Source organism: Narcine bancroftii, chromosome 4 (assembly GCF_036971445.1).
Source record: "Narcine bancroftii isolate sNarBan1 chromosome 4, sNarBan1.hap1, whole genome shotgun sequence".
Lineage (NCBI taxonomy): Eukaryota > Metazoa > Chordata > Chondrichthyes > Torpediniformes > Narcinidae > Narcine > Narcine bancroftii.
In genome coordinates, this window is record NC_091472.1 from 46,974,998 (window position 1) to 47,001,722 (window position 26,725).

General features: G+C 34.9%; 1 protein-coding gene across 1 annotated transcript in view; it reads left to right on the forward strand.

Annotated features, from left to right (window-relative positions):
* Positions 1–26,725, forward strand: part of LOC138760527 (synaptotagmin-14-like) — a 158,630-nt gene that overhangs the window by 21,947 nt on the left and 109,958 nt on the right. Inside the window, exons 2-3 of the mRNA XM_069931173.1 lie at positions 15,952–16,116; positions 25,302–25,523. Coding sequence (XP_069787274.1) covers positions 16,005–16,116; positions 25,302–25,523 — 334 coding nt within the window. The 5' untranslated portion in view covers positions 15,952–16,004. The remainder of the gene's footprint in view (positions 1–15,951; positions 16,117–25,301; positions 25,524–26,725) is intronic.

The window sequence follows — 26,725 nt, forward strand, 5'->3', positions numbered from 1 at the left end:
ACAGTAAGTGGCTCAGTATGCTGCCTTGCAGGCCATTGATGTTTAGATAATCATTGAGGAGGTGCTATCTCCAATCCTCACTAATTGAGGCCTGTAGAACAAGAAGTCATGGATTCAGTTCCTGGAGAGAGGGTTGTTGAGGCCAAGGTCACAGTGTTTGGGGATGAATTTATTTGGCATTATTGTGTTGAAGGAAGAACTTTAGTCAAACTTTAGTCTTACATAGATGTTCCAGGGCTGAGTGTTGAGGCCAAGGAGATGATGCCTGCCATGGACCTGTTGTGGGGTAGGTGAATTGGAGAGGGTTGAGGTCAGCTGGGAGGCTGGAGTTAACATGAGCCATAATTAGACTTTTGAAGTACTACATGAGGTTGGATGTCAGAATCACGGGATGGTAGTCATTTAGGTCCATAACTGTGTTTTTCTTTGGCACCGGGGTGACAGTAGTCTTCTTGAAGCTGGTGAGTACTTCTGCCAGTAGCAGGGAGAGGTTGAAGATGTCTGTGAATGTTCCTGCCAGCTGATCTCATAAGGCTTGAAGGACAAACATCCATGGACTCCATCTGGGCCAGATGCTTTCTGCGAGTTCACTCTCCAGAAGGCTGCTCTACAAACCACAGATCGAATTCTAAGACCTAGAAAAAAACAAGACTAAAATTGGTGTGAGCAATTTAAACCAGCAAGTTCACAGTGTTACTGTCAATAAATATGAGCTTTCTAACAAATCATTTCTGATTTTTCTGTAAAGAATACTATGTGCCTTATTAATATGTGTAATTAAAAATAAAACATTAACTGGCCTCTAAGAGTTGTATACCTGATGAAGGGCCCAGAGCTGAAACATTGTTTTTTTATATATAATTTTTTATTTTTCATACTGTGAACTATATCAACCAAAATATATACAAACGTTTCTCATTAATAATACACAGTGGCATTTTCACCCTTTTTTTCTCCCCTACCTTCCCTCCCCCCTCCAAAACCATAAACAATACAATAAAACCATTAAACAATGTCATCACACAATGAAAAATAAACAAGAAAAATGTGTGACCTACTTTTACACACTGGATCAAGTCATTTTGCCTTCTTATCATTTTAGGGGGTGGAGGTCCGAGGCAAGCCTTCTCTGTTATGTTCCATGTATGGTCCCCAAATTTGTTCAAATAATGTGACTTTATTTTTAAAATTATATGTTATTTTTCCAATGGAATACATTTATTCATTTCCATGTACCATTGCTGTATTCTCATGATCTCTTCCATTTTCGAAGTTGACATTGTACATTTTTTTTTGCTACTGCTAAGGCATTCATAATAAATCTTTTTTGCGCTTTATCCAATTTGAGGCTTAATTCCTTACTTCTTATATTACTTACAAGAAAGATCTCTGGATTTTTTGCTATGTTATTTTTTTGTGATTTTATTTAATATCTGATTTAGATCTTCCCAAAATCTTTTAACTTTCTCACATGCCCAAATTGCATGTACTGTTGTTCTCATTTCCTTCTTACAGCGAAAACATCTATCTGATAAGGGGCGCGATATATAACCTGTGTAACCAATTATACTGTATCATGCGTAACCTTGTGTTTATTATATTCTTCATAGTTCCAGCACATAATTTTTCCCATGTTTCATTTTTTATCTTTATGTTTAAATCTTTTTCCCACTTTTGTTTGGGTTTATAGCTTATTTCATCCTTATCCTTATCTTGCAGCTTAATGTACATGTTCATTATACATCTTTTAATAATTATCATTGTGTCTGTAATCACATATTCAAAGCTGTTTCCTTCTGGTAATCTCAGTCTGTTTCCCAATTTATCCTTTAAATAAACTTTCAGTTGATTATATGCAAACATTGTACCATGAGTTATTCCATATTTGTACTTCAACTGTTCAAATGTTAATAAATTATTTCCCAAAAAACAATTTTCTATTCTTTTAATTTCTTTTCTCTCCCATTCTCTAAAGGAAAGGTTATCTATTGTAAAAGGGATTAGCAGATTTTGCGTCAATAGTAATTTTGGTATTTGGTCATTCATTTTTTTCCTTTCTAAGTGAATCTTCTTCCATATATTGAGTAAATGATGCAGTACTGGTGAGCTTTTATATTGTTCCAGCTTTTCATCCCATTTATAAAGTATATGTTCCAGTACCTTCTCCCCTATTTTATCTAGTTCTATCTTAGTCCAGTCTGGTTTTTCCCTTGTTGGTAAAAATCTGATGAATACCTTAATTGTGCTGCTCTATAATAATTTTTAAAGTTTGGTAACTGCAAACAATCTTGGTTGTACCGCTCTGTTAATTTATCTAACGCTATCCTGGTTTCCCCTCTTTCCACAAGAATTTCCTTATTATTCTCTTTAGTTCGTTAAAGAATTTCTCTGTTAAGGGAAATAAGTATTGTATCCTTGGGAAGACATTCATTTTAATGCAATTTACCCTCCCTATCAACGTAGCGGTAATTCTTTCTAATGTTCTAAGTCTTCCTGCAATTTCTTTATTAGTGGCTGATAATTTAATTTGTACAGGTGGCTTAAGTTATTGTCTAGGTATTGGTTTGCTTGTGTTTGCCATTTAAATGGTGATTCTTTTTAAAATTCTGTATAATCTGCATTACTCATTGGCATCACTTCACTTTTATTTGCGTTGATCTTGTACCCCGATATTTCTCCATACTCCTTCAATTTCTTATGTAATTCTTTTATTGATATTTCTGGTTCTGTCAAATATACTATGATGTCATCTGCAAATAAACTGATTTTATACTTCTTCTCCTTTATTTTTATTTCTTTTATTTTATTTTCTGTTCTTATCAGTTCTGCCAAAGCGAATAGTGAGGGGGATAATGGACATCCCTGCCTAGTTGACCTACTTAATTTAAATTGGTTCGATACATATCCATTTACTGTTACCTTCGCCAATGGTCCATTATATAATGCTTTAATCCAATTAATATATTTTTCTGGTAGATTGAACCTCTGTAATACTTTGAATAAATAATTCCATTCTACTCTGTCAAAGGCTTTTTCTGCGTATAAAGCAACAGCCACTGTTGGCTTCTTATTTCCTCGAACTGCATGAATTAGATTAATAAATTTACAGACATTATCCGCTGTTCATCTTTTCTTAATAAATCCAGTTTGATCTTGTTTTACTATTTTTGGTACACAATCGGCCAATCTGTTTGCTAATAATTTTGCTATTATTTTATAATCTGAATTAAGTAGAGCTATTGGTCTATATGATGCTGTTGTTAGTGGATCCTTCTCTGTCTTTGGTATTACTGTAATAATTGCTGTCTTACATGAATCTGGCAAGTTTCTTCTATCTGGTTCATTACTTCCAGGAGAGGAGGAATTAATAACTCTTTAAATGTTTTATAGAATTCTATTGGGAATCCATCCTCTCCAGGTGTTTTATTGTTCAGCAGCTTTTTTAATATATCCTGTACTTCCTCTATTTCAAATAGTTTTATCAGTTTGTTTTGTTCCTCTTCTTGCAATTTTGGCAGTTCAGTTTTAGCTAAAAACTCTTCTACTTTATCATCTTTCCCCTCATTCTCAGTTTGGTATAATTGTTCATAAAATCTCTATTGGATTATATGTAATTTGTTTGTCCTTTTTCCTTGATGCCAATACAGTTCTTTTAGCTTGTTCTGTTTTAAGTTGCCAGGTGAATATTTTATCTGTTTTTTCTCCTAGTTCGTAATACTTTTGCTTTATTTTCATTATGTTCTTCTCCACCTTATATGTTTGTAATGTTTCGTATTTTATTTTTTTGTCCGCCAATTTTCTCCTTTTTGTTATATCATCCCTTTTTACTAGTTCCTTTTCTGTATTTACTACCTCCTTTTCAAACTGTTCTATTTCTCGGTGGTAGTCCTTTATCATCTTAATTACATAACTTATTATCTGCCCTCTAATGACGGCTTTCATTGCGTCCCATAATATAAATGTCTTTCACTGATTCTGTATTTATTTCAAAATATGTTTTAATTTGGCGTTCAATAAACTCTCTAAATTCCTGACTTTTAAGTAGCATGGAGTTTAACCTCCATCTATTTGTTCTTGGTGGGATGTCCTCCAGTTTTATTGCTAATAACAGGGGTGAATGATCAGATAGTAATTTAGCTTTATATTCAGTTTTCCTAATTCTCCCTTGAATATGGGCCGATAACATATCAATCCTTGAGTATGTTTTATGCCTACTTGAATAATATGAGTATTCCTTCTCACTTGGGTGCTGCCTCCTCCATATATCCATAAGTTTCATTTCTTGCATTGATTTAACCATAAATTTGGCCACTTTATTCTTTTTGCTAGTCTTTTGTCCAATTTTATCCAACATTGGATCCAAATTAAGGTTAAAATCCCCTCCTATCAATATATTTCCTTGTGTATCTACAATCTTCAAAAAAATATCTTGCATAAACTTTTGATCCTCTTCATTAGGTACATATATATTGAGCAAATTCCAAAATTCTGAATATATCTGACACTTTATCATTACATACCTCCCTGCTGGATCTATTATTTCCTCCTCTATTTTGATTGGTACATTTTTATTAATTAATATGGCTACATCTCTAGCTTTTGAATTATATGATGCTGCCGCTCCGTGTCCTACCCAGTTTCTCTTTAATTTATTATGTTCCACTTCAGTTAGACGTGTTTCCTGCACAAATGCTATATTTATTTTTTCTTTTTTCAGTAAATTTAATAGCCTCTTCCTTTTAATTTGGTTATGTATTCCATTAATGTTTATAGTCATATAGTTCAACATGGCCATCTTATATCCTGTTTACACCCAATTTCCACTTCCTCACCACTATCCCTCTTTTCCCCAATTTCATCTCTCATTTTTCCCTTTTTAAACTCAATGTATGACAACACATTTAAAACATAAAATACTTCAACAACTCCCACATCCAATATTCCCTTAGCCCCAAATATCCCCCCCCCCCCCCCCACTCTCTGAGTTTTCCCTTATCCCTTGCCGGGCAACCACAACTCCCCTTTCCATTTGGATTGCGAACCTGCTCGCAAGCGTCAACTAATTTCGCAGTGACTGTTATTCTCTTCTCCCCCAACCCCCCCAGAAAACACTTTTTGTTTTACACACATAACAAAGTTCTTCCTTTTTTCCCCTTATTTCCTTTCTTCCCTTCTCTTTCCCTTCTTTAGTTCTTTACTTATACATTGTTTTTACATCTTTAAATATATTTATCTCCGTTCTTCATTCTTGTTAATCTCTTCATCTCTCCTTCTGTCCTGCAAGTGTTCTGCAAATTCTTGTGCTTCTTCCGGATCTGAGAACAGTCTGTTTTGCTCCCCAGGGATAAATATTTTAAGCACAGCTGGATGTCTTAACATAAATTTATAACATTTTTTCCATAGGATCAATTTTGCTGTATTAAACTCCTTCCTCTTCTTTAAGAGTTCAAAACTTATTTCTGGGTAAAAAAAATATTTTTTGACCCTTGTATTCCAATGGTTTATTGTCTTCTCTAATTTTATTCCTTGCCTGCTCCAGTATATTTTTTCTTGTTGTAAATCTCAAAAATTTTACTAAAATGGATTTTGGTTTTTGATGTGTCTGTGGTTTCAGAGCTAGTGTTCTGTGTGCCCTTTTTATTTCCATTCCTTCCTGAATTTCTGTCATTCCCAGGACTTTCGGGATCCATTCTTTTATAAATTCCTTCATATCTGTGCCTTCTTCATCTTCCTTTAGGCCCATTATTTTTATGTTGTTTTGCCTACTATAATTTTCCAACATATCAATTTTCTGAGCTAACAACTCTTGTTTCTCTTTAATTTTTTGATCACTTTCTTCCAATTTTCTTCTTCTTTCACTTCCATTTCTACAGCCGTTTCTTGTTCTTCCACATTTTCTAATCTTTTTCCTATTTCTGTCATGACTAGCTCTAATCTTTGCACTTTATCTTCTGATCTTTTCATTTTTCTTTTAATTGAACTAAATTCTAATGACATCCATTCTTTTAATGCTCTCATTTGTTCTGTTCGTCTGTTTTACCTTCTATTTCTCTGTGAAGATCTTGGTCTTCTTCTTCCTCTTCTTCTGTGTCTATACCTGTATTTGTGTCTTCTTCTTCTTCTTCTCTTCTTTGTATCTGTGTCTCTTCTGACTTTCCTGATGAGTTGCTTGTCTCACTTTGTCGGGCCTCTTCTTGCTTGGCCTTTTGCTGTTGGTTCTCTTCTTCTGAGCTGCTCATCTGAGCCTGCTGCTGCTGCTCTTCTTTCCTTTCACTCCTTCTCCTGCCGCTTTCCTCTTCTTCCAGCTGAGAGCCCTGGTATCTGGCATCCCTCAGCTGGTCGCGCTGTGGTTGCCTGCTCCTCGGCTGAGCCCCCCCTCCTGTCGGTGTTCTCCTTCTCCTTAGTTTGTGCACGGCGCACTTTTTTTTGGCTCAGAGAGCCATTTTTGCAGTCTAGCGGTCGTGGGGTCACAACTCCGCGGGGGCCGTCACCGACCTCGGAGATTGGGTGCTCTTCTCCACCACAGCTCTCTGTTTCTTCATGCAGGTAAGGCCTTCTCCTTTCTTTTCTGGCATTTTTTTTCCCGTTGTTTTTACTTTTTCCTTCTTGGGTGCCATTTTATTTCTTTTCTCTACAACTTTATCTTTTATTTCTTATATTTTGTATTTATTGAACTTTGTTTTTTTCTTCACTTTTTTTCTTCTTTTCTGGAGAGGGCTGGTATTACCCTACCGGCCACTACGCCATCACGTGACTTCTTGGGGTGAAACCTTGTTTACCCTTTACTTGCTATGGTTGTTCCGTGACCTACTGAGTTTCTCCAGCACATTTGCGCATTGCGCTGAGTCATCAATTAATTTTTAATTTAAAAATATGACTTCAAAATACTTTGTTAATATACTTTTCTTCATTAACATTTTAATAATTAGAACAAAATATTGATTATAAACTATATACATTTGGAAGCCATGTTTCAAATGCTGCCTATTCTTGATTAAATGTTTTTGAAGTAAATACAGTGGGAATAATTTATCAGAATTTCAGTGGGATATATATGTAAGAGACAAATTGTGGAGCAGAGAAGTTATTACATTGCGCAATATTTATTAGCTTGGATTAATTTCTCAACATACCAATTTTATTGTGAACTGTTAATTTAAAATCTAAATGTGGGTTCCACAGAAATTTTTACAGTGCTTTGACAATGCTTAAAAAGTTTCTTTAACGTTTCAAAAGCTGACATTCAAATTTGAATAGCCAAGGCCATGAAAATCCATCATGCAAAGATGAAGTATTGAGTTACTCCAATACAATACTTCCATCACAGAACTAGCATGAATATTTTACAGCAGAAGAAAGATTGAAAAGCACAATTCATTACCAGATGTTGATTGAAAAAAATACTTGCTCTTTTCCAACATGAATTCCATACAGTAAATCTTTGCTAATATGGCTACTTGTCCCAGTGTAATTTTGGTTCTGTTACATTGGATGCACCCATAATATGTTCAAATATTAGAAATTATTTGGCCTGCATAAAAATATGACCTAACCACACAGGTGCAACATAACTTGCAATTATATAACAGAACTCCAGTAAGCGTGCATAGGGCTAAACTTACAATAGTAATCAATCTCAGAGGAGCTCATTTACTTTGGGGTTTTTTTAGTTTTGGAAACTTCAGGAGGCTTAGATTAAAATTGCATTTGTTTTCATTAAACAGATTTTATTGGACTTATTAGAGGTGAACTGAATGGAATTACAAGGGCAAATTTAGAATCTTTGTGAAAGATTCCTGGTTAATTTTGAGATAAAGATTGTAAGGTTTATGGATGACAGGCTTTTTCAGCCCACCAGCAATATCATGGCTTAGCATAGAAACAGCCACTTTGGTCCACCAGCCTCTGCCTACAAATTATCAATGCTAATCCTATTTGCTTGTATTCTTTCCATATCCCTCTAAGCCATGCGTATTGGTTTAGATAGCAACCGCAGAACAAATTAACAACCTGTTTTGTATCAACTTTAATTTTCTTTACAATTGAAAATCAAAAAGCAAATTTGCATCCTTCACTCACACTTTTCTAGGTGAAAGAACAATCTTTTTCAACAGCTATCAGGCTCTTGAACCTCACCTAACCTTAACATTAACATAGATCATTACATCACAGAACAGGCCCTTTAGCTCATGATGTTTTGACAACCGATAGAAACCTACTCCACAAACTAAACCTGCCCCACCTTACACCCATAACCCTCTATTTTCCTTGCATCCATGTGGCTTTCTAAATGTCCCTATTGTACCAGCCTCCACCACGCATGGCAATGCCTTCGACTTGTGTGTGAAAAAAACTTAACTCTGATGTCTCCCCTAAACTTTGCTCCCCTCACCTTGTACAGATGTCCTCTGGTGTTTGATACTCATCCACTGGGAGAAAAAGGTGCTGCCTTTCATAATCTTAAGTCACCTCTCATCCTTCTTGGCCCCAGGCAACATCCTCGTAAATATCCCCTGCACCCTCTCCATTGTTACCACATTCTTCCTGTAATGAAGTGTCCAGAACTGAACACAATATACCAAAGTATGGTCTAACCAGAGATTTGAGGAGCTGCAACACTACCTCATGATTCTTAAACTCAATTTCCTAACTAATGAAGGCCAGCATACCATAAGCCTTCTTAACTTGTGTGGCAACCTTGAGAGATGTATGGATTTGGACCCCAAAGATCTCTGTTTTTCCACTCTGTTAAGGATCTTGACATTTTCTAAAGCATCCAGTTTTTTGGGCCAAATGATCTTGAACAGTAGTAGAATTAGGGGGGAGGAGTCACGTGATGGAGTAGTGGCCAGTCAGGGAATTCCAGCCCTCTCCCAAAAAGTTTAAAAAAAACACACAAAGCACAAAGTAAAAGATTAAAATTTATAATAAAGTAAAAATAAAGGTGAGAAGAAAATGGCAGCGAAGAGAGAAAAGTCGAAAACAACGGGAAGAAAAGAGGAAGAAAGAATGTCGGAAGAAGAAGGTGAAGGCCTTATCTGTCCGAAGAGGCCCGCCGCAGAGAGAGAAGCCCGCTCCCTCAGGTCAGTGGAAGTCCTGGGCTCGGGACTGCAAAAATGGCTCGCAGAGCCGAGTAAAAGTGCGCAACCGCACATGAAAAAAAACACACTGACGGGAGGGGGGAACAGCTGCGGAATCGATCTCCGCAGCTGAGAGAGACACCTGCAGCACAGCAGCAGGTGCAGAACACAGACAATAATGACAACAAGAAAGAAGAGGGTAAAAAGAAAACAAGGAAACAACAGATGGTCAATCCAGAGGAAGAAGAAGAAGAAGAACAGAAAGAAGTGGAAGAAAAAGAGAAAGGTAAGACAATGGATGTATCTTTTTTTAAAGAATATATGGAATCAGTGAAAGAATGGCAATTACAAGAATTTAATGAGATAAAAAGAAGAATTAAGAATGCAGAAGAAAAAATGAATAAAATGGAAATGGCCATGTCAGAGATAGGAAAAAGAATGGAAAATATGGAAGAACGAGAAACAATTGTAGAAATGGAAGTAGAGGACTTAAAAGAGAAATTAGAAGAATCTAATAAAAAAGTAAAGAAGCACATGAGCTGTTAGCTCAGAAGATAGATATAATAGAAAACTATAATAGAAGAAATAATATAAAGATAGTGGGCCTTAAGGAAGATGAAGAAGGCAAGAATATGAGAGAATTTATAAAAGATTGGATCCCCAGGGTCCTAGGAAGACCAGAATTACAGGAAGAAATGGAAATAGAGAGGGCACATAGAACTTTAGCCCCGAAACCACAACCGCAGCAAAAACCAAGATCCGTTTTAGTAAAATTCTTAAGATATACAACAAGAGAAAATATATTGGAGAAAGCAATGAAGAAAGTAAGAGAAGACAAAAAGTCACTGGAATATAAAGGTCAAAATTTTTTTTTCTATCCAGACATAAGTTTTGAACTCCTGAAGAAGAGGAAGGAGTTCAATACAGCAAAAACGATCTTATGGAAAAAAGGATATAAATTTATGTTAAAGTACCCAGCAGTACTTAAAATAGTTATTCCAGGGCAACAAAACTGACTATTCTCGGATCCAGAGGAAGCAAGAAAATTTGCAGAACAACTACAAAACAAGCAGAGAGATGAAGACATGTAATGAGAGTAAAAATGACCACGAACTATATGTATGTGTGTAAAGGGGTATATGTGTGTATATATATAGTGTGTATACATGAATGTATCTGTATTTAGAGGAAAATATATAGAGTATAGACAAGAATTAATAAGGGAGGGAAAGGGAATAGAGGGAATAAGGAGGGAATTAAAAGAGTGACCTTTGTTACATATGAAAATTGAAATCTTTTCTGGGGGGGCTGGGTGGGGAGGAGTTACGGTCACTACAAAATCAGTTGACGTTTGCGAGTGAATTCGCAAATCCAAATGGAGAGGGGAGATGTGGTTGCCCGACAGGGATAAAGGGCAACTCAGGAGGGGGAGGGGAGAATGGGGTTAAAGAAGTTTTAAATAGGAGAATAGGGAAAATGTTTGATGTTTTAGAAATGTTGTCTGATAAAGTGTTCAAAACAAGAAAGCAGAAATGGATAAGAAGGAAAGGTGATGATGGAGAAACGGAAAGGGAAGATAAACAAAGTATGAAATGGCTACGCTGAACTATATGACTTTAAATATTAACGGAATACATAACCAAATTAAAAGGAAGAAACTGCTAAATTTACTAAAAAAAGAAAAAATTGATATAGCATTTGTGCAAGAAACACATTTAACTGAATTGGAGCACAAGAAATTAAAGAGAGATTGGGTAGGACACGTAACAGCAGCGTCGTATAATTCAAAAGCAAGAGGAGTAGCTATATTAATTAGTAAAAATGTGCCAATTAAAATAGAAGAGGAAATAATAGATCCATCAGGGAGATATGTAATGATAAAATGTCAGATATATTCGGAGTTTTGGAATCTACTCAATGTATATTCACCTAACGAAGAAGATCAAAAGTTTATGCAAGATATTTTTTTGAAGATAGCAGATACGCAAGGGAACATATTAATAGGAGGGGATTTCAACCTGAATTTGGATTCAAATATGGACAAAACTGGGAAAAAAATTAACAGAAAGAACAAAGTAACCAAATTTATAATTAAATCGATGGAAGAAATGCAACTTTTGGATATATGGAGGAAACAACACCCAAATGAAAAGGAATATTCATATTACTTGGGTAGACATAAAACATACTCAAGAATAGACCTATTTTTGTTATTAGCTCGTATGCAAGATAGAATAAGAAAAACAGAATATAAAGCTAGAATATTATCACACCATTCACCCTTAATATTGACAATAGAGTTAGAGGACATCCCTCCAAGAATGTATAGATGGAGATGAAACTCCATGCTACTTAAAAGGCAGGATTTTAGAGAATTCATTGAAAGACAAATTAAAATGTATTTTGAAATAAATACGGAATCAATGAAAGATAAGTTTATACTATGGGATGCAATGAAAGCGTTCATTAGAGGGCAAATAATAAGTTATGAAACCAAGATGAAGAAGGACTATAATCGGGAAACTGAGCAGTTGGAAAGGGAAATAGTAAATATAGAAAAAGAATTAGCCCAATGAAGGAAGATACAACTAAAAGAAGAGAATTGGCAGATAAAAAAATAAAATATGAAACACTACAAACATATAAGGTGGAGAAGAACATAATGAAGACAAAACAGAAATATTATGAACTAGGGGAAAAAACGCATAAAATTCTAGCATGGCAGCTTAAGACAGAACAAGCTAACAAAATGGTATTGGCATCAAGGAAAAAAGACAAACAAATCACATATAATCCAAAGGAGATCAAGGAAAACTTTGGAGAATTCTATGAACAATTATACCAAACTGAAAACGAAGGGAAAGAAGGGAAAATAGATGAATTTTTAACTAAAATTGAACTACCAAAATTACAAATAGAGGAACAAAATAAATTAACAGAACCATTTGAAATAGTAGAAATACAAGAGATAATAAAAAAATTACCAAATAATAAAACACCAGGAGAGGATGGATTCCCAATAGAATTCTATAAAACATTTAAAGATTTATTAATTCCTCCCCTCCTGGAAGTAATCAACCAGATTGATAAAACACAAAGCTTACCAGATTCATGTAAAACAGCAATAATTACAGTAATACTAAAGCAAGGGAAAGATCCACTCGCATCAGCGTCATATAGACCAATATCATTACTTAACACAGATTATAAGATAATAGCTAAACTATTAGCAAACAGATTAGCAGAGTATGTACCGAAAATGGTAAATCTAGACCAAACTGGATTCATTAAAAAAAGACGCACAACAGACAATATTTGTAAATTTATTAACTTAATTCATGCAGTAGAAGGGAGTAAAGTGCCAACAGTAGCAGTTGCTTTAGACGCAGAGAAGGCCTTTGACAGAGTAGAATGGAATTATTTATTCAAAGAATTGCAAAAATTCAGTTTACCAGAGAAGTATATTAATTGGATTAAAGCATTATATAAGGGGCCATTGGCGAAAGTGACATTAAATGGATATATATCAAAGCAATTTAACTTAAGCAGGTCAACACAGCAGGGATGCCCACTATCACCCTTATTGTTTGCGTTAGCTATAGAACCACTAGCAGAATTGATAAGAACAGAAAATAATATAAAAGGGATAAAAATAAAAGACAAGGAATATAAAATCAGTTTAATTGCGGATGATGTTATAGTATACTTAACAGAACCAGAACTATCAATAAAAGAATTATATAAGAAATTGAAGGAATATGGAGAAGTGTCGGGTTACAAGATTAACGTAAATAAAAGTGAAGCAATGCCAATGAATAATGCGGATTTCTCAAAATTTAAGAAGGAATGACCATTCAGATGGCAAATGCAAGCAATAAGATACCTAGGTATACAAATAAATAAAAATCTCGGCCATCTACATAAACTCAATTATTATCCACTAATGAAAAAATTACAGGACGATTTAGAGCTTTGGAAAGATTTACCATTAACACTAATAGGAAGGATAAACTGTATTAAAATGAACATTTTTCCAAGGTTATTATACCTATTTCAGGCATTGCCAATACACTTGACAGAGAAATTCTTCAAGGAGTTAAAGAAAATAATAAGGAAATTTTTATGGAAAGGGGGGAAACCGAGGATAGCACTAGATAAATTAACAGAATGGTATAAACAAGGAGGCTTACAACTGCCAAACTTTAAAAATTATTATAGAGCCGCACAATTAAGATACCTATCAGATTTTTATCAAACAAGGGAAAAGCCAGATTGGACTAGATTAGAATTAGATAAAATAGGGGAAAAGATACCTGAACACATATTATATAAATGGGAGTTCTCCAGTATTACATCATCTACTCAATATTTGGAAAAAGATTCATGTTGAAAGGAATAAAACAAATTATCAATTACCAAAACTAATATTGACGCAAAATAAGTTACTCCCTTTTACAATAGATAACCTTTCCTTTAGAGAATGGGAGAAAAAAGGGATCAAAAGAATAGAAAATTGTTTTTCAGGAAATAGATTATTATCCTTTGAACAAATGAAAGATAAATACAATATAACTCAAGATACAGTGCTGGCATATTACCAATTGAGATCCTACTTGAAGGACAAATTAGGAAGCAGTCTGAGGTTACCAGAGGGAAGTAACTTTGAATATGTGATTACAGATACAATGATAATCAAAAGATTTATAACAAATATGTATATTAAACTGCAAGAAAAGGAGAATGAGGAAACAAATGGTAAAACTAAACAAAAATGGGAACAAGATTTAAATATAAAGATAAAAAAGGAAACATGGGAGAAGTTATGTTCTGGAACGATGAGAAATACAATAAATACGAGGTTACGTATGAAACAATATAATTGGATACACAGGCTATACATTACACCTCAAAAGTTAAATAAATGGGACCCAACAGTATCTGACAGATGTTTTCGATGTAAAAAAAGAAATGGGAACAACAATTCATGCAATCTGGACATGTGAGAAAGTAGAAAAAGTTTGGGAAGATCTAAATCAAATGTTAAATAAAATTACAGAAAACAATATACCAAAAAATCCAGAGATCTTCCTCCTAAGTAACATAAAAAACAAAGAATTTGGAATTGATTTGGATGGTGCACAAAAAAGATTTGTTAAGATAGCTCTAGCCGTAGCAAAAAAATGTATTATGTCAACCTGGAAATTGGAAGATAATTTGAAAATACAACAATGGTATATAGAAATGAATAAATGTATTCCATTAGAAAAAATAACATATAGTTTAAGAAATAATATTGAAATATTTGAACAAATATGGGAGCCTTACATGAAACACAATAGAGAAAACCTACCGGGGACATTCACTACCTAAATTAACGAAAGGTGAAGGAAATGAAAAGAATTGACTTAGTGGAATTTCTTGTTTATTTTTATTGAATGACAACATTGTTTGACTGGCTTAATGTATCCTAGATTTTGTACTTTAAATGGATGTGGGGGGGTGGGTGGTAGGGAGGGTGGGATGGGAGAAGGGGGTGGGGAGAAAATGGCACTGTATATATTTGAAAAGGAAAATGTATGTATCATGGTCAATGTGGTTTATGGTGTGAAAAATAAAAAATTTAAAAAAAAACAGTAGTAGAATTAGTTTGCATATTCCCCATCTGATCTTTAATTGGGAATTTCAAATTCTGTTCCTTTGACTCTTTCTTCTATCTCTTCAAATCATTTTTGCATATTCCTCTACATGTAACATCTAACTTCTGATTTTAACATTAAAGTCCAATTTGTCTATCCAAATCATGCATACTTTTTCAAACTTTCTGTTGTCTGCTGGCTCTTTCTGATTCTTCTTCTTCCATTTCTTTTTCTGATAGAAACATATTGGATTATGAAGGGTATGGATAGGATAGATGTAGGAAGGTTTTCTGAGCTGGCCGGGGAAACTAAAACGAGAGGACACCATCTCAAGATTCGGGGGAGTAGATTTAGGACAGAGATGAGGAAAAATAGTTTTTCCCAGAGAGTAGTGAATGTTTGGAATTCTCTAACCAGGGAAGTGGTTGAGGCTGCTTCATTAAACATATTTAAAATTTGGTTAGATCAATTTTTACATGATAGAGGAATTAGGGGATATGGGGAGAAGGCAGGAAGGTGGAGTTAGGTCATAAATTAGATCAGCCATGATCGTATTGAATGGCGCAGCAGGCTCGATGGGCCATTTTTGGCCTACTCCTGTTCCTACTTCCTATGTTCCTATGATTGTAAAACCTCCTCAGAATCACTAGAATTTATGTTTTTTCTTAAGTATATGACAATAATTCATTCATTCCATTCATCTGGTTAGCTCATTTCTAAGTACAAATAAAAGGCTTAGAAGCACTGCTGAAATATGGTTTCAAGGTGAGAAATCTAGTGCCAGTCCAACTATTGTCTAAAAACCCAAACTTTAATGTTGCTTACAAGTGGAAGGGGAAGTTACTTATCATTGAATGTTAAATCCAGAACAGCAGCAATATTTATCAATATTGACATCAAAGCACCAGGTTATTACCACCAATCTGGCTTCAAGTTCCAGGCCCAAGACCTTGCTTTCTCCGGCCCTTGGTGTTCACGTTCTCAAGCTTCAAGCTGTATTCCAGGTCCTAATTCCCTTCCTCTTCTAATATGATTTAAATCATCTGCTACTTAAATCACTCAGTGAAACCTTGAGATACCTTGAAGCCACAAAGTTTATTTGGGATAGAATGCTACAAACTGAGATAAGATTGACATTTTTTTGATAATTAATATTTATAAACATTTATACATTTATAGCTCTGGTGTCCATGAAGTCACAACTTTAATATTTTAATGTTTTCATTATTTTTCAGTATCTCCTGAGGCGGTCGGCTTTCTTTCTGCTGTAGGGGTGATTATTATTCTCATGATCCTCCTCTTTCTGTATATCAACAAAAGACTGTGCTTTGAGAATATAGGAGAGTTTCCGTGTCTTGATGCAGAATACAGGGCCGACAAGGATTTACCAGACAACACTCGTAAGTGATTTATTTTTTACTCTTAACATTTTTAACCTTTTTGAAAGTGGAAAACAGTAAATTTTGTTTGCAAAAAAAAATTAGTCTGCAAAATACTTTCTTTTATTCAATTCAATATTTCAATAATGTTGTTTCAAATAGATTAATTTTCTTATTGAAATTGAACAAAGCTTTCATAAATGTCTTTCACAAAAGTATTGGCCATGAGGAGATGATTTTATTCAATTCCATTGAACTTTAATTCTTTAATTTAATTTGGATGACTTTGCTTTCATCTTAGTGGTAATGGACTAGTAGGTCTTCAGGATCTCCAAAAAATTACACTTTAGAACTTAATTTTTTTTTTCTTTTGTATGTAAATTCCCACATTTTTCATAATTCTCATGGAAATATTGGAAACAAACGCTTGAGAAAATCTGATCCATATGTTCAACAAATCCCAAAGGCTGGGAAAAGGGACAGGTTTTTTTTTAATCCAACTTTGTAAAACTATTTAAAAATCTACGGATTAAAAAAATGTGTCAGCATTTATATTTTTGCATGTAAAGTTCCTTGACCATTTCACAAAGAAAGAAAAACTCCAAAGTTGGTACCTAAGGTGCTTGTGGCATTTCAAGATAAGTATATAGGCTGCCTGCAAAACACATTTCCTAGAATAGTTTTATCTACCACATGTCAATATGCCATATAATGATGTTGAAAGTCTGCATTTGTTTATTGGATGTACATATTATAATTAAACACTTTGCATTTATTTACTAACAGAGGTAAGCTGAAAAGGATGACCAATTTGGCAACATTAACTAATTACACTATGCATCCGAATGGGGTTTTGCTTTCTTGGGGTTAAAAAGACTGCTTGAATAAATGTCGTTTTTCAAGAGTTTTCAACAAAGCCTGACTTTGCCATCAGTGTCCTCTTTAGTCGAGCAACTTAGCAGTGTTGTAGAGGACCTGAGCGATGCAGTTGGGCAGGCTGGGTACAGTGTAGCTGACTCTGTCACAGAGCAGGTAACACACATGTTTAGTGGCTTGCGAACAGAAGAAGAATCTCCTGAAGTGTTTGATGGCGCAGCATCTTCAAGTGGCAGTTCAGAGATCAAAGAAAAGACACTGTCTACTGAAGAAAATCTAAAAGTAAGACCGGGTGAATTAAGTGTTAATTCAGGAGAGATGCAAAATAGTGTAAGGTATATGGAAGATAAAAATGAAAAAGGGCAAAGGCAGTTATCATACCAGTTATCAGTTAATAGTTTAACAAATAAAACAGATGATAATTTACTGGTTTGTGAACCAGTGGAAAAGATTGCCTCTCCACAATATATAGAAATTTCAGATTCTGTTGTGGGACCAAAGGATTTATATCAGCAGAAAAAGTCAAAAATTGACCTTTTGGAATCAGAGAAGTTAAGAGAAACAATTAAGAGTCAAAAAGAAAGAGAAAACAATTACACAAGTGGCAAAAGATTCAAGAATGACACTTACAGTATTCCTAATTACAATGGTGCTGTACAAACGACTGAGTCTCAAACAATGGATGGAAAGGCCAAAGCATTCAAATGCATGTCACCAAGTGCAGATTCGAAGATCGGTAATGATGATGAAGATCAACCTTTAAGTGACAAAAATAATAGTTCAATCATGTCTAACAAGTATAAAGTTAAAGCCTCAGATTGTAAAGTGCGTAACAATGAACTTATGGATAAACAGAGAGAGCAGGTACGTGGAAAAGGCAAAGGGGAAATATCATTAACAAGTTTTGGAGTTGGCAGACAAACTGATTCAAGTACTGCAGGATGGAATACGGAAGAACAAGCAAAAGACCATGAAAAGATAAAGCCGAGATGCCAACTTTCAGAAGCTCAAAAGGAATTGGTCGTTGATAAACTGGATCTGTCAGGAGAAAGCCCTAAAAAGCACAAAGAAAGCCTTTCAAATGGTAACCTCTATTGCAAAGTTCAAAAAAACGAGTTGCAAGAACCTAAAGAGCTTAATAAAAAAGGAAAAGAAGTACATACCATCATAACAGAAAAAAATAAAAAGACCAAGAAAGAAAAAAATCAGAAAACTTCAGACGAAGGTGAGGTGCATTTTTCCAACTAAATTTCAACATAACTTCCATCTGATCTACTGTGCTCTCTCATCAGAACTATCTGTAGGGTCCTTCAAATAATTGGAACTTTGGCAGCATATCTGTTTCTGACCTTGTGTTAAAGAAGTTCTCGGCTTCATCTTTTATGTTCTTCAAAGATCACTTTAATAATCATATTCTTTCTGTATCCTTGTCTGCCTCACTCTTGATATACATTTCTGAAAAATTGCGTGTATAGTTACAGATTGTTATTCATGATTCAAGTACTATGTAAGAAGTTGATGTAAGCTGTTATTTAAATTTATCAAAGAACTTAAAAATGCAATACAAATAGTTCATTAGTAAAATCGTTGCTTCCCAGACATCTAGATCAGAGAATGCAAACTCTCCAGTTTGTACATATTAATTGATTTCAGCTGAAGGTTCTATATGAAAGAAAGATCAGAGTCCAAAATTTGCAATTGTATCAATGGTGAAACTGTCATCGTTCACACTATTTACTCTGAAATTGGCAGCATCTTTTGATCCTCCTATAAGGCATTAAATGAGGGAATCCAAATGTTGCTTCACTAGTACATTATCTTCTACAGGGTGTGTTTTGCATCCTTCAATGTAGATAAATGACAATACAAATATCAAATTTATGCAGTATTCTTGCTCTTAAATAAAATGGTCTTATCTGTCCTTTACTTTTACCCTGATGGTTTCCATTACCTGCCTTATCACTGTCACCTATCCGATTCGAGCACTGATTGCCTTTATTCTTGCTTCTCATCCTCTACCAGCTGTCTCCACCTTCACCTTTCTCTGGCTCGCAATATACCTCCTGACCCTTATTTTCTCTCAATCTCTCTCTCCCTCTCACAATCAGACACACACGACACATAGTCTCACACCATTATCAAACATTTGCCTTTTTCTCCTAATCCTACCTCTCACCCTCCCTATCTGTCATTCTTCACCCCTCCCTGGTTCACAATTCTCTATTGGCCCCTGCTTATCAGTACTTCCACTTTCATTTCCTTACACTGGCCATTTCAGCTCTCCATAATCAGTCTTGATTAAGGGCTTGACTTGAAACGCCAACAGATCATTCCCCCCACCCCCATGATACTGTTCGACCAACTGAGTAACTGAGTTCCTCTCCAAGATTGTTTTTTGCTCTCTGCATTCCAGCATCTGCAGTCTTTGGTGTCTTCACTAAAATTGGTTTGTTCAATGAAATGCATCTGAGTTTTTAATAACAGACTAAGCTATTGTTACTAGGGTATAAAAAAACCCCTCTCTAACACTGATAAAACTAATATAAAGCTAGTTTTATATGTGTGGTGTCTAATTCAGGATAATTACTGGTATTTAAAAATCCATATCCATGTCACCTTGACGCAGCATGGGTATCAGAGAACTACTTCGATATACCCACATTAACTGCTGCATATGTTCTAACATATGTTAGTGAATCTAACATTTACCTATTTTGGGAACGCCTATTTTATATTATATAGCACATACACAAATAGTTTGAATGCATTTTCTCCACTTAATCGCTAATCTACACTCTTTTGCACTACAGATAAGTAGAAATTCTATCTGATCAGCAGGAAAATAATCTCAGGGTTATATGTGATGTCATGTATGTACAGTACTCTGACAATAAATCTGAACATTAGAACAATGCTGTATCGTATGCCTACAACAGTCTTCCACAACTCTTTTTTGGGCTATGGCTCCCTTAGGACTCAGCTCAAAGTTTATGGGCCCCTTTTCCTGTGAAGCAGTCAAGTTTTGGTTTTACCTGTACTTCTCTCCTACTGACTACGTAAAAAGCATAAAAATATTTATGTTACATGAGGTATAATGAAAATAGCTTTTACTTAAAAGTGCTGTGGGCCCTGGGTGGGGGGGGGGGGGGTGCACATATAGGACTTGTTGAGAATGGCTGGTCGAGGATATGTAAAACAGATCCCAGCGCTAAAGCCCTTTTTCCAGAATTTATTGCTCCCTGATCCTCATTGTTTTTGTCTGAGCAACTTTCAGGAATGAAGATTTCAGCTTTGCTGGGAATATTACTGACACACCACTATCTTGATAAGATTTTCTCTAAGTCCAAAAATGTTTTTATAATGAGGTGCCTTCTAGTGAAATTGCACTGTTTAGAAGTTTATGAATTTGCAGTAGATATATTCTATGTATTATATCAATTTTCATTTTATCCTATATAAATTATTCTGAAGGTTGTTAAACTTAGAGTTTTTATGCTGACTGTTAAAATTCTTCATTCTAATTTTGTACTTCATCCATTTGAGAATATTGCTGATGTTAGACACTAGATAACTTTTGCTGAAGGGCATTTACAGCAACTTATTGCAGGAAGAAGGAGTTCATTCAGTTCATCAAGTCCCTATCAGCTCACAGTGGAACAATCCCACCAGTCCCATTTTGTTCTTCCCTGTAGGGCTACGACTACTCTCACTTATATGTCCATCAACTTTTGTACAGTTGTTTTGCCATTCACATAAACTAAAGGGTAATTTTATATCGATTATAGAGAAGGCATATGAGCATATCTTTGGGTTGAAATCAGAGGAACTGGCAGAAAGCGATACAATCATGGAACAAGCATGCAAAATCTGCAGTTGAGACTGTGATTAGATTTGGATCAAAACCAGATCCCAGAACAGTCAGGAAGCAGCGGGAACTGCTACACTAGTATTCTTCAATGAGATTGCAAAGGGCAAAGTCTATTACACAGGAACTTTGTAACAGGTTTTTAAAAAATCAATTGCTGACACTTTTCCTTTTTCCACAAATGAGATTAGCTGAACCTTTGTCATTTTCAGGAAGTGTAGATCAAAGACTATTTTAATTGAACACATTTACCTATTAAGTTAATGAAAAAAATGCTTGCTGCATTCAGTCTTAAAATGTTTGAAAATTGCTCTATGGACTTTACAGCACCTATCAAACATGTTGGTTGTAATGCAATTGCCAATGTATGATGTTAGGTGCAGTATCTTCCAATGGCACTTAACATGTTGCTTTATTAAACAGATAACAATTGTCAGACTGAATAATGCCATTTTAATTTTTATTTCAATTGCTTTGTTTTGTTTGGTAGTGCTATCGTTCTCTATAGTAATGGCAGTGCATTCTAATCTGTTTCTAAAATTTGCTTTCATTGTTAAAATGTAGCATGTAAAATTTCAGTCTGGCTAAACATGAACTATACACATCAATTTCCAAGACAGCTTTTGCCTTCATCAGATAAGGCCTGGTAGGTAAATATGCTACAGCTACATTAATTACAGTATAATTATTTTTCTATATGGTATTGTTACAAATTGTTACAAACAATCCCTGCATTTACTGAAAAAAGATTGTGAGATATAGCACTGTGGAAGCTTTTCCAGCATCTACATATTGATTTTGGACAATGAGTAGTAGTGTGCTTTATATGAACATTATAATTATTGAATGGCAATACATTCAATTTAGCCAGAAGATAAAGCAGTGGCTGAAATCAAATTAAAAAGGATACACCAAACAATAGAAATAGATTAAGAACTGCTGGTACAAACCTGATATCTTTAGAAATGAATTGAAGATTAAATTTGTTGGCTCTGTGTGAGTTCTTTATTTATGAGAGGTGGCTAGCAAAATTGGCAGCTAGCAGATGGCAGGCCATTAAGCAACTCAGTGAAGTGTTTCTCAGGGTGTAGTTATTTTGATAGGCAATTAGTATTTGATGTGCTATCTGTAAGACTTTTAACTGTTGATTTAAATTTTCATTTTTCTCCTGTATTTCTGACGTGATGGACATGGACGGCATTCATATACATTTAGATTGTTTGTAGATATCTTTGACTGTTTTTCTAGCATAAGCATTCATGTCCCTCAGCCCCTCTGCCATTCTCATTTTGATCCATCTTTCAAGATTATTCTCAGCACTAAAAACAGATTTTAGGCATTGCATTTAATTTTCCTCTAGACCAGTGGTACTCAACTTTTTTCTTTCCACTCATATACCACTTTAAGTAATCCCTATGTCATCGGTGCTCTGTGATGAGTAAGGGATTACTTAAGGTGGGATGTGAGTGGGAAGGGTTGGTTGAGAACCACTGCTCTAGACCCAATTGTTATTGAAATATTTTGCTTGAGAAACATTGTCATTGGCCCATTTCCTTTGGAGTTATGAAACCGTGCACATAACGAGTCAATCAGGTTCGATTAAAACAGGTGTTTTCAAACATTTTCTTCCCACCCACATACCACCTTAAGCAATCCCTTACTCATCACAGAGCACCTATTGCATAGGGATTACTTAAAGTGGTATGAGAGTGGAAAGAAAAAGGTTGAGAACCACTGCTTGTAGAGCATCCTGACTGAGCATTAAATATTACAGATTCAAACTTTAATGACACTTCCATTTTTCTTTTAGTTTTCTCATTTCTATCTTACTTTTATCCCTTCTTTTGTCCCAAGTTGTTCTTCTAAAATATTATGCTGTGAATTGTCTTTTGGGTACATTTTCACATTTTTAAAATCCTGCTGATAAAACAGTTTATTAGACTATGTATTTGTCATGATTAATTAACATGTGATTCTCAAATCTCTTTAATAGGTTCTACATCAGGATGCATCTACATTTTCTTTGCAGATTTGGTGAAAATCTGGACTTCACAAATTAACTCCAATTATCTTTTCAGATGTGGAAGAATCTGTATATTCTGACATTTTCTATTTCAGAAATGTTTTGTTTTCAGCTTCTTTTGTCTTCAAGAACTATTTTGTAATGTATTTCAATAGGTTGAGTAAAAAGCTTCCTTGGGTATTTTTTCATGTTTTAGATTTTTTTTTAAGAGGGAGATAATTGTACCTGTATGTATCAAGAATCTCAAATACAAGTGACTATTGTAATGATATATACTGAAAAGGAAACAGTCTTTCTTGAAAGGTAATAAGGATGAAATGAGATTTATTTAAACCAACATGCATAGGTAATTATACTATGGTACAGACACTGATAATATTTAACATAATTGCAATAAACTGGCACCATATTTATGATTTATTTTAAATCCACATATAAATTATAATTCAGCAAGGAAATATTTTGTTGTTCAGGATACCAAATAATTATTTATTTTTCCAGTGCTCTGATGTTGAAAGATTTTTTTTTCTGAATTTATCTGTAACCACAAATAATTTAAACTCCTAGTTAGAATTTAAATGACATTTTCAAATTATTGGTATCATTTCAATCTTGAAAGCTCAAAAGAGAGTGTAATTTGTCATTAATTACTATAATCCACTCTTCTTTATAATGGTGTTTGGTAGTAAAGAAAGAACTCTACTGAATAAGGTTACGAAATTGTACCTAATGTTGCTTTCTTAAATTAATATATAATTTGTGTCCTTTGAGTCATAGTTATCACTTATAAATAGAAATGACAAGCTCTATTATTCTTCAGAGGAGGTAGAACATTTTATCAAGCATAAATGCCTTTTTTTTAGTGTAGTATTTGACTTGAAACTGCATACTGAAATAATAGATTAGTAATATCAAAGCAAAGAACTACATAATAGGGTAAATATTAAAGTGTTCCAAAATTGCTGTTCTGATACCACATTGTCTATTCCTTCAGCGGGGTCCTCTTGGTGTGGCTTAACAAAGTATACAGGTTATCTCAGCACAAGCAGCTGATGGGATTCATAGAAGCATTTTAACAAATAATGACTCTCCCACATCATGATTCTCACCAGCAAACAGCAATATCATTGTAATTGGAGCCATAGAACCTATTTAACAATCATAAACATTAAGGCATGTTAAAAAAACCTGCTAATACTTAAAGCGTTAATAAACATAACCATGCATTAAACATCTTGAGCATAATTATTTATGAGGATGTACTAGTGACAAAAAACCTTGGAATAGCAATCATATATTATTATAAATCCCCCCATTTAATTTTGATCAGAAAATTGAAGGCAATGTTCTACAATTTCTGACAGCCACTTGCAGTTTGTAAGGTTTTTCTGCTCATCCCCCCATTAGCACATTTAAATAGTATTTTATTCTTAATGATAACGAGTCAAAAGCAGTGGACAGAACAAAAAAAAAAGTACTTTTTAAAGCAGCCAATTTCCAAGCTATGCAGAGAAGAGAGTGCAGGAAGATAAATTAATCAAATGAAAATGGAAGATGCAAAAAGACATTTGCAGGTAGGGCAGGATTTATGCAAAGAGAAAGAGAATCAGAAAATCAATTTCATGAACTTTTATCAGTTCACAGGGTAATTCAATAATGAGACATTGACAAGGATTACATCGGAATAATCGAGTCTGATGAGACAAAGGCATAATTGTATTTTCACCAAAATAAGGCAGGGCTGAAGGCAAGTAATGGTATGAATGTAAGCTGTTTTTGTTATGGAGATGAAAAAGGGGTGAAAAATTGGTATAAATAGAATACAACAAATAGATAGCTTGAACTTGAGTCAGCGTTTGAGTAAGGAGATGATGGAATGACAGGATTATGAAATATTGGCAGTTAACAGTTTAGGCCTTCATGAGAGGAGGATTGTAACTCATCTCATTGTGACAGAATTTCAGAAAGGCAGACTTTGGACAGAGATGATGTGTGACTATCTAGAGAGAGCTAGTTGAGAGGTTGTAGATGCGACAGAACCTCGTAACATATCTCTAGAGCCTGGTGTTAAGAAGTAGCCTTGGAAGAGGAAATGGAATGACCTGCCATAGTATCAGTCATTTTCCTGGAATTTTGTTGCTAATCTCCTGAAGTTTTAGAAATTAAGTTACAGAATGCTTTGGAAATGCAATGTATACATCTATTGTAATCTCCATTGGTACATAATGAAATTTATTAATATGATTATTGTTAGCATCAGAAATATTTCTCAAAGAATCTGTTAGTTTGTTGAAAAACCTTGAAAAAGCATGGGGTAACAGCTCAGATGCTGAATAAATGACAAAAAGCTGTACACTTTCATAATATGCAGGCAATTTGTCCTTGTCAGTCTGGTGTGTCTGGTTGGTGTCTGATGCTTACTGTCATTGTTGTGTTGACCAGATAACAACTATGGTGATGGAGAGCACCATGGTTCCTCATCAGACAGTGAAGATGAGGTGCTTGGCAAATACCACGAGGCTTTGTCCAAAATACAGATCGTCTCTGGTGCAGCATCAGACAGCAGACACCATCAGAAGGGTTATATGTGGGAGTCCAGACTCAAGTATAGTCCCCTTTCAGCTGAGTATGATGGCTACAGCAGTGAGGCATCAGCAGATGAAGGTAAGATGAATCATCTGAATTCATGCTTTACAGATAAAAGACTGAAATGTGGAGATATAACCTGCTTTAGATATAGGCTCAATACATTTTAGAAAATTTGCAGTTCCTCGAGCAAATGGTCTGATAAAATTCATATTATTCATATAATTCAGCAATGTAATGTAATAAAGACATAGGATTATACATGAAAACTGACACCACTCACCCTTGGTGAACAAGTCATGAGCTAGTCCTATTTGCTTGTGTTTGGCGCATATGTCTTGAAATCATTCCTATCCATTTATCTGTCATAATTGTACCTACTTCTACAGTTTTCTCTTGTAACTAGTTTTGCTCATTGGTTCCCTTTTAAATCTTTCTTCTCTCACTTTAAACCTATACCCCTATTTTACACTCCCCTATCACCCTATCATGGGAAAAGGACTCTGAATCTCACTTATGTACGCCCTGTGATTTTATATACCTCAAAAAGATCACCAGTCAGCCTCCTATGCACCAGGGCAAAAAGTTCCAGCCTATCCAGCCTTTTAGAATTCAAGCCTCCAGTCCTATTAATATCTTCCTGAACACTTTCCATCTTAATGAGATAATGTAGCTGGGTAACCAGAACTGCACACAATACTCCAAGTGTGATCTCACGAATGTTCCAACTCCTGTATTCAATGTCCTGACTGATGCAGGCAAACATGCCATATTGCTTCTTTCTTGCCCAGCTACCTGTGACTTGACTGTCAGGGAACTATGGACCTGTATCCTCTGTTCTACAACATTTTCGAGGCTTAATCATTTACTGTGTATGTCCTTTCATGATTTAACAAATCAAAATTCAACACCTCACACTTGCCTTGAGTTAAATTCCATTTGCCAATCTTTGACACACTTCTTCAGATGAACTATATCCTCCTGTAATTTTGGGTGATCTTCTTCATTGTCCACAAGAGCACCCATTCTGGTGGTACTTACAAACTTTTTAACCATGTTAACTATATTACCATCCAAATTATTAATATGACAGAGGACCTAACCCTGGTCCCTGTGGCATACCACAAGTCACAAGCTTAAAATCTTAAAACCGAGCTTGTGCTATCACCCATATAACCATATAACCATTTACGGAGCGGAAACAGGCCATGTTGGCCTTTCGAGTCCGCACCGGTTCACTGATTTTGTGCGCCATTGGTCCTCTAGTCAATATTGAATAT